Source organism: Homalodisca vitripennis, chromosome 4, assembly GCF_021130785.1.
Source record: "Homalodisca vitripennis isolate AUS2020 chromosome 4, UT_GWSS_2.1, whole genome shotgun sequence".
In the NCBI taxonomy this organism is placed as follows: domain Eukaryota; kingdom Metazoa; phylum Arthropoda; class Insecta; order Hemiptera; family Cicadellidae; genus Homalodisca; species Homalodisca vitripennis.
Window position 1 is genome coordinate 31,123,471 of NC_060210.1, and position 9,908 is coordinate 31,133,378.

The following is a 9,908-nucleotide window of genomic DNA, read 5'->3' on the forward strand; positions in this document are numbered from 1 at the left end:
AGGTATTAATCATAACTTAGGCTGTGACGATGTCTATTGCACTGTTTCTTGTGTTAAATGACAAATAAATTTTCTGATTTCTGATTAACATGACTTATCTATATACTTGTCATTTATAAGTAATAATTAAATAAATATGCTAACACAAATCACATTTAATGGAGGGGCTTCATGTGGGCAAGTAAATAAACTTTACAAATTTTATTATTAAAACAAATGTTTCCAATTATTTGAAAATGAGTTTTCTAGTAAACTTGTATTGATATAACTTTTGATATAAAACAAATATAATAACAAAAAAAAAAACAACAGATGACTTTATTTCTTTCATGAACTATTTCATAATTTAAAATTACAAATCAAGTACTAAATCTTAACTCTGCTTAATCTTCATCATCAGGAGGAATTCCAAGCTCGGCATCGGTCCATTTTGAAGGGTCTGGATACTCGAATTCTCCCTAAGAAAACATATCTAGATCAGTCCTAATTTACTACAAAGTATTGAAGTTGTAGAACACTATTCTAGAACAAAGCAATGAAGCATGCATATTCTTCAGGTACTGATATACTTTGACATGGTGTCACTTGTGAGGAGGAGGAGCTAATTTGAAGCTAAATGACAAGTTGGTTCAAAAAAGTTTACATGGATAATTCTTTCTTTTTTTACATTAGTTAAAGTGTCAGTTGAATAATTACAATGCATATTCAGAAAATAAGTACCGGTACTGTCATTGTACCATCACAGCACCACGCATGTGCACTAGTCTTCCTTCTTCACTGGCCCTCAACTAGTGCCATTTTCGTTCCTCTATGTTGTGTTTTCAGTTTGCTGTGCACTCACATTCAAAATGTTGAAGACAATTACTGATACCGCTGAATGTGAGATTAATGTTATAATAATTCAATTATTAAATAGAAGGAGTGTTGAGATTCATTGCCATGTTAAAGATGTATATGGTGAAGATACGATGGAATGATGAAAAAGTATAAAGAGGTTTTTAACAGAGGGCCAGGTTTCCTAGGCCTGGTAGTTGCCTCTCAGCCATCCGGCTTATTGTGCACCCTCTCCCAGGTTTAAGCTGTATCAAATCCCAGGCCTTTACAAAACCATGAGATCTTCTGAACAATGCTTTCCTGTTCCAACCCCTCTTCCGTATGCATAAGAACACCTAGGGATCTTGAGCGTTTGCTCTGTAATGCCGGACATTCAAATATGACGTGCTTGGCTGTTTCGTCAGCCTCGCCACATTTCCTGCACAGTGTTTCCTGAACTGGAATACCTATTCTGTTCAGGTGACTTCGGAATATCCAATGACCTGTAATAAAACCAGTCACCTTTCTGATCTCCGTTCTACTCATTCTAAAGGCATCTGCTGCAATGTTCCTTGATGGTCCCTTGAGCATCCGCTTTGCTTGTACATTCCCCTCAGTATTTCTCTAACGTTGTAAATGTTTGTTAGCCATCCACTTGGTAACTGATCTACGTGCTAAGTTATATGAGACCCCACACATTGGTTCAGGACCGGTAAGAAGACAGTTGGCTCCCAAGTTAGCGCAACTGTCTGCCCCTTCATTTCCTGTGATTCCTCTATGTCCAGGCACCCAAGTTAGAATAACTTTATTGGTTTTCGCCAGCAATTTCAAGACCTTATGGCATTCCCAGACTGTCTTCGAATTACAGTCATGGTTGGCCAAGGCCTGCAGAGCAGCCCTGTTGTCCGAGTTAATGTAGATGTTTTTGCCTTTGTAGCCCCTTTCCTTCCACATTAACTCTTGCACATTCTGCAAGGGCTGTAACTTCAGCCTGAAAGACAGTTGCCAGTTTACCTAGGCTAAAGCTTAAGTTAACCCTCGGTCTGGCTCCCCAGACCCCTGCCCCAGTACCCTTCAGAGTCTTTGACCCGTCCGTGTACCAGGTTAGAGCCTTCTTCATGAAGTCAGGCTCACCTTTTGACCATTCCATCCTTTCAACAATGTTGACTTGAAATGGTTTTTCCCAGTCCGTAACCTTTGCCATTCTGTCAGACCTCATTTCTAGAATATCCAGTTTGAGAATGTCAACGATCTTGGAGTGCTTACTAGCATGGTGATGATGCCAGTTCCCATTGCACTTCAGTCTGTAGGCAGCCATCCTAGCCTCTCCTATGACGAATATGTCTAGGGGTGGGAGGTTTAGCACTACTTCCATAGCAGCGGTTGGTGTTCCTCTCATGGCACCCGTTGTCCCCAAGCATGCCAACCGCTGTACCTTTGACAGGTTTTTTGCGGCATTCACCTGTTGGACTTTTGGCCACCATACCACTGAGCCATACACCATCATTGGCCTAATGACTCTGGTGTACAGCCAGTGTGACATGTCGGGTCTAAGCCCCCATGTGCATCCTACCGCACGTCTCACCATCATCAATGTAGTCTGAGATCGTCTGATTATGTATTCCAGATGACAATTCCAGGTGAGTTTATCATCCAGTTTGACACCTAGATATTTGAACTCCCTGCTTAACTGTATCTGGCCCCCACATAGGACTGGCTGTGTGATTTCCAGTTTCCTACTTCTTGTAAATGGTATCATGACGGTCTTCGAAGGATTTACTGCAAGTCCTTCTTCGTCACACCATCGCTCCACAATGGCCAGTGCTCTCTGCATCATTTCCAGACACGTAACCATATGCTTACCTCTTATGAGTATGACAACATCATCTGCATAGCCTTGAGCATACATACCCTGTTCATTCAGAGTCCAGAGTAAGTCATCCACAACTATGTTCCACAGGCTTGGTGATAATACACCTCCTTGTGGACATCCTCGCTGCGTTTTTACCTCTCTTGTGACTCCGCACAGAGATGCCTGTGCTCTTCTGCTCTTAAGCATGTTACTTATCTACCTAACAACAGTTTTCTCCGTACCCCTGGATGTAAGCTTAGACACTATAGAGTGAGTACTCGTATTATCAAAAGCTCCTTCTATGTCCAGGAACACTGCTAAAGCTATTTCCTTTTGTTCAATAGCTTGCTCAATGTTGCCAACCAGACAGTGTAGGGCTGTTTCACAAGATTTACCTTTCTGATAGGCATGTTGATTTGGATGTAAGGGACGATTGATGAGGACTGTGTCCCTTAAATGCCTATTCAGAACCTTCTCCATGGTCTTGACGAAGAAGGATGTTAGGCTTATTGGTCTATAAGCCTTTGCAACCTCATAGGAGGGTTTGCCTGGCTTCGGGATAAATATAACCCTAGAGGTCCTCCAAGATGAGGGTATGACTCCTGTCACTAGACTAGTTCGAAACAGTCGTAGGAGCAGAGGTATCACCAAGTCCCCACTCTCCTGCAGTAAAGCGGGAAAAATGCCATCGGTACCTGGTGATTTGAACGGCTTAAAAGACTCCAAGGCCCGTTTTATCCCTAAGTAGTTGATAACAGTCTTTGCACAGTTCCAGTCCACCTTAGACGAGCTATCTCTAGGTTCTCGCCGCCATTCACTAACAACTGTTTCACTGGTTTGAAACGATCCTGGGAAGTGTGTATTCAGTAAACACTGAAGAGTCTCCTCAGGATCCTTGGTGTGAGTCCCATCTTTCCTAACTATAGTACCCACCGCATTTGTGGGGCTTCGAGCTAGGACTTTTTGGAGTTTTGCGCAGTCAGGAGCCTTATCAATACTCTGACAGAATTCTCTCCACAAGTTTCTCTTAGCTCTTCTCACCTCTGGGTGGTCAGCCTTATAAATTATACAAATTTTGTGAGGTGAAATCTAAAGTAAATACATTAAAATTTGATCTAGCAGCAATTTATAGAAGTCTAAATAGTGATTTAAAGGATTTTTTTATAAAGCTTATCAGACCTGTTTGTTACCTTGAATATAAATGACAAACTGTTTGCTGTCATATGGGTGAATTTTTTTCCTGTTTATATAATTACTGGATTGTAAATCATTTAAGAAACATAGTGAAATATTTTTTATTAATATGTCAACAAGATTCATGACACTAACCACCCATATTAACAATATTATTACAATTATTTTTCTGATGAAACTAATTAATAGTACACTAGAGCAAGTGACATCTTATCATAACGAAATCTGCCTTGAGAGAACTAGACTAAGAAAATACAATATAAAACCATAAATACTAATTTTCCTTCATTAAGACCTTTAAACAATGTGTAAATTGACGGGGGTTTACATTTAAAAATTTTAAGTTGGTGCCAAAATATTTTATTACTACAGTAAATGTTGTTATACTAATTGAAAAGCGCAGTTTTGTACCCTACAGAGGTATAGTGAGTTCGGTTTTTCTAGGTGCGGTCATTAAAAAGTTAATATAGGATATCCATACTTGTTATTCACCCTGTATATATACTTGTGTAATATAGGAACCAATACTGAGTAATATCAATGTGGTACCAAACATCTGGAGATAGAAGTGAAATAACACTAACTTAGGTCAATCCTCAATAATATATTTCTTACTTTGCTGAAAGCCAATTCTTGGCAGTTCAGCAAATTGTGTCAGAATGTGCATTTTTATATTTTTGAACATTCTAATAAAAATAATTTTGAAAAATTGGAATTTATTTCTGGTCTAGAATTTTATGTTTTATCATTTAACGTCTCAGTATTCAATCTGTTACAAACAATCAACATAACTAAAATAAATTAATTTTCAAACTTTTAATTGAACTTAAATTTAAATCATAGGTTATAAATGGAAACAAGTATAACTCCATATTTTCAAGTGCCATAACAACCATAAAGATGACCTAAAACTGTTTTCTTTAAAAAATTATTAAATTTAGCCAGCATTTCAATTTTTACTTCATTCTATAGTACACACTTTGTTTTTATGGGTTATTTATTATGTTGTTCATCCAATATTTTAATAGCTGTATAAAATTCTTTAAAAATCTATTTACTACTATCATTTTGTGAGGACTGATACATAGTTAAATGTAACTAGATTACTAAACTTGATTCTTATGTGACGTATTAGCCAATTATAGTGTAAAGTTTGGGTCTATTCCTGCCGTCTGTGAGAGGGTTGACCAGAGCCTACAGTGAGAGAGAGAGAGGACAGACAGTGTGTGTGAAGACTTTACGCAGAGACAGCATCACCGCACCGTGCCAGGTCAGAAATACCTGCCACTGTTTGGGTCTAGAAGCATTCTTTTCTGGCCGACCCCTAGTTTAGGTATTTAGGTAGATAGTTAGCATGTGATGATTCAGGATCGGTAGAGCTGACGGTATCCAGAAGGTGTGTACAGTTAATAAATTTCGGTTGATGTTAAGAAGAGTTATTCTATACCCTGACTACGATCCCTTTCCCTTCTCACCATAGGTCTATGGTGTAACAATAGAATAAGTGCATTCTCCCTGGGTATCAAACAAATTTACATGTATCATTATTAGGATCCTTGGTACAAACTGTTCTGTTAAAAACTTTCTTTAATGCTATTTATAGTATTATACGCTAAACTCAACAAGATACAATGTAATTTATACAGAATACATCTTCGGAGCTAAATTATGATAAAACAAAGGAAAATAGAATATCGTTGGCTAAAATTTCTAATTTTAAAGTTACTGTTGGAAGAGTCTACTTACCACAATGTGTCCTGGTTCATGCCAAACGTGCCAAAGAATCCACCACACTGCAAAGCCCATTAACATATCACCAGCGAGTTTCATGTTTGGAGGAACCCTTTCGATGCCACTTCTTCGATAGTTCCATCTAAAACGGCAAATATCATCAATCTCATCCCTTTTTATAAAACTATATTTCATTTGCAGCAGAAGTTTAATAACAAAAATTAAGCTATATAGTACATATTTCTGAATTAAAATAACTACTGAACTAGAATACTCAGGCTACTGTGAAAAATTATACGCCGGTCATTATGATGATCAGTTCTTGTTTTCTACCTCCAGTCTCTATCTACCTATTGTTATTACAAGTTATAAGTAGGTTTAGATTAGGAAATAATAAATATGTTATTAGCAGTACTAGAGTTCAAGTTAAATTTTACAATTGCTTACGTGATCAGAGCTTGAATTTAGGTACTATTTCAAGAGATGTTTTTCTGTATTCGCCGAAGGGGTCACTGAAGCCCATACAGATGGCCAGGGGGATATCCAATCGGCACATTCCCGACCTTAGACCACGTTCCAGATTTTCCAACTTCTCCGATGTAAGATCGTGGTATACAATGTGGCACGTGATCTGATATCGGGAAAGTACCGGTAATGTCCCTGGCCATCAGTGTGAGTTTCTGTGGCCCCGCACCTGGTAAAAAAAGAAAAACATTTCTCAAGATAGTACCTACATTCTAGTTCAGATCACGTGAGCTCTCTCTTTTATATTTGTAATATGTTCGTATCTATAGCCTATCTAACAAGTATTAGATAGAGGTACCGGTCGGAAATGTCCCTGGCCATCAGTGTGAGTTTCTGTGGCCCCACACCTGCTAAAAAAAGAAAAACATCTCTCACGATAGTACCTACATTCTAGTTCAGATCAGATCACGTGAGCTCTCTCTTTTATATTTGTAATATGTTCGTATTTATAGCCTATCTAACAAGTATTAGATAGAGGGTATGAGAAGCCTTCTCGCCTACATTGCTTCCATTCGGGAGGCAGAAAACAAGAACTGATAATCATAACGATATGTAATTTTCAAAATAAGTCAAATAAAGTCTATCCTTCTTAATAATGTAGTTTTTTAGGTCACTGATGAGAAAAATTGAGAAAACTATAGAGGCCTCCGGTCCGGATAATACCAAAGTGACCAATAATTGTATTGTATAGTGCAAATGTTAATAAACAGTTTATAATTGTATCAGTCTTATGATTCTAAATATCACTTTGTGGAACTTTTGTATACTGTGTGTAAATAGACCAACACATGTAGATTTAGTCTCAATTCACTTGCAACTCGATAACATCAGTTCAGTAACAGCATGATGCTAATATTTAGAGTGGATCGGCTGGTAACAGGTTACAGGAACGTAATACATGACTATGTTATTTTGGTAATAGGTTATTGACAACAGTATTTCCGTCTCTAGCGGCCAATACTCAAATATACACTTGTTTTAATTAATTTGAAACAATAGTGCCCAACAAGTTACGTTATAGGCTTTTAAGATTGTATCAAACAATATTGTTTTTCTGTAAAATAAAAACAGCTGGCAATTATTAATTATGAATGTCTAGTTTTTATACTCAATAGTTTAGATTTATAATCAATAGTTGATTGTGGTGACCGCTTATTATACTGCAGCCTTGCTACATAGTAGGCTACTGCATGACTGCTTCAGTGCTTGGGTAGGGTACGATAAGCGGACCCGGTTTTTTATATCGAAATTAGCAAACGATATTACTTACTTAATCATAACCATCGATACTGATTAATTATTTTGAACTATTAACTTAAATAATCTACATCAACAGCTGTAAACACTTTCAAATAATACTCATAATGTAATATTTCAATTATTTATAAGTAACATTTTATCATTAAAAATGCCAGTCAATTTTAGAAAACTAAACGACATTGCTTCGAAAGATGATAAGACATGTTTTTTGTGACTTCAATGACATGTTGGACTCGTACCGAAAAACCCATTATGTGAAATTTGTGGGAAAGAAACAACTGTAACTGTGAGAGGAGCAAATATGGTCGTCTTCAGTTTTCCTAATTTTGGTTACAATAATTTGTTTGATCACTGTAAATATTAAATTCATATTTTAATTTAAAACATATGATTGTTATTGAGGACTATAGATACTTTTATATAGATTGATTGTGTAGGATTTGAGATGGAAATATCAGGTATCGATGATTACATTCTTCGATATAAAAAAAACCGGGTCCGCTTATCGTACCCTACCCCAGTTATCCATTAATGCTAGACCAGATTTTGTCTCATACCTAGCAGTTCAGCAGTATCTTCTATATCAGTTGCCTTGGCCCATCTAACAATTTTCCAAATTGCTATCACCGATATAGGCCTAGGCCCAAATGTTTTAAGATTATATACCAGCCAAAAATGAACATATTGGCCTGAAAAGTAATCATATTATCTTTATAAAAATCATAATAATATATAAATAACTTTTCCTAGGATTAGTTGCAGTTAATTGAGACCAATATAGCCTAGGGTTTTAATCTAACAATTAACCTTAGTTACTTACGGTCCGTGAGAAGCATTTCTTATTATTTGCTGATTACTTTTTGTTATACTTTTTATACTCTTAAACAAACAAATACCTCTAGATAAACTCATTATTTTTCGATGAGGTATTTAGAAAAACTACTATTTCGTTTAATCTTTACGTATTGCCCTTTACTTAAAAGAAAACTAAACCAAAGTTGTCATTGACAATATTTTTTTCGTAGCAGACAATTTGAGTTCGACACTTGGGTATCGTTGAGTTAAAATTACCAGCTGGGCTGGAAGAGGCGTTGAGGTTTAAATCCCTTTTATCTTTAACAGATTTTTCACACTATACAAAACCACCTGTCTAAATCTAGGGACCTATAATTCATAATGATGAATAAATATAGCTATAATAACTTAGAACGAAAGATGTGTATTGATCGATGAATCTCATGCATAAAACTGTGAAACATTGTGATAACATCAGTTTCCATAACTATTTGTACATCAGTAATAGTATTGTCCGGTATAAACAAAGACGATATACTTCATGACAGAAGGCATATATTTTCCTATGAATGGACATCGGACTACTCCTCGGTACTTCCTATTAATCCCTACATGAATCCCGTCATGTTTTCTGTAACGATAACAAGGGAATTTAGACGAAGCTTTTTACAAGTTACATGTTAAAGCAACTTGTTACAAGCATGCAGATTTCCACGTTGTCTAAGCCCGGCAAAAGGGCAGTATACAGTGGCAAGTTACAAGTCACAACCTTTTCAAGGTCTGCTTGAAAATAGAAGAGGCTTCTCTGCGGTGGAGTGACCACAAATGATTTGCAACACTGTCTCTCGGTAAAACACTTCTTGCTTAAAGGTCCTAAGGCCAGTTTGTGTTTTTGAGGAGCGACATTGTATTTTTGTTCGATTGATGGCGAGGGAAGAAATTATTGCCTCACAGTTAAGTGTCCTGTGTCTTATTTTTATATTAGTTAATTTATACAAGGCACTACACGATTTCAAATATTGAGTGCTTAAATACTAGATAGTGGCATAACCAAAAATTGGAATTGAACAACGGTGTTAACAGAACTAAAATAAATGAGGTGGGTTACAAATAAAAATGTAATAACATTTTGTCTCCAGGCAGTTCTGGGGCAGGAGAAATAAAATTTTGTTGCACTACTTCAAGCTTGGCTTCTCCAAAGAGCATTTAACAATATAGCAGAGAATATGGTCTGGCCATATCAACTTCCTAATATTACATCACTGTATTAAACTACACCATTGTATGACACCATTTTCAATTTTGCTAATTGAAAAATAAAGTCTCTCTCTTTGTATGTATTTAACTCACCCTTTGTTTAAAACTGGAATTAAAAAAGTTTGTTTTTAAATGTTTTGATCATATTTTCTGAGGCAAAATTGGATTGGACGCTGATACTTAGCCTCGGTGTAGACTTCCATGGCTCGTATCTTACGCTGTCTTCTTGTCTGCATATTGAAAACGAAATCCGTTTTGCATGGTCTTGTTTAACTTATATGACGTACACCAGAAAAGCCTCGTAGAATAAAATTGGTCTTCCGATCATATGTTAGTTTGCTTATTTAAACGCATATGTGACAGATACGGCCAAATACAAAATAATTGAATCGGAAAAAGTAAGCGCTCTGTGGTGTAATGGTAGCACATTCTCCCGGCGGAGCAAGTACTTTTTGTGATTCAATGTTTATTGAAATTAAAT

The 9,908-nt window shown here is 36.6% G+C and overlaps 1 protein-coding gene across 1 annotated transcript; it reads right to left on the minus strand.

Moving 5' to 3' along the window:
* Positions 1–186: 186 nt before the first annotated feature.
* On the minus strand, positions 187–8,415 carry LOC124359104 (NADH dehydrogenase [ubiquinone] 1 beta subcomplex subunit 2, mitochondrial-like). Its single transcript, XM_046811557.1, has 3 exons — positions 8,196–8,415; positions 5,606–5,732; positions 187–458 (listed from the first exon to the last, which is right to left on the minus strand). The coding sequence occupies exons 1-3, from the start codon at positions 8,285–8,287 to the stop codon at positions 384–386; spliced, it is 294 nt and encodes a 97-aa protein (XP_046667513.1). The 5' UTR covers positions 8,288–8,415; the 3' UTR covers positions 187–383.
* Positions 8,416–9,908: the final 1,493 nt, after the last annotated feature.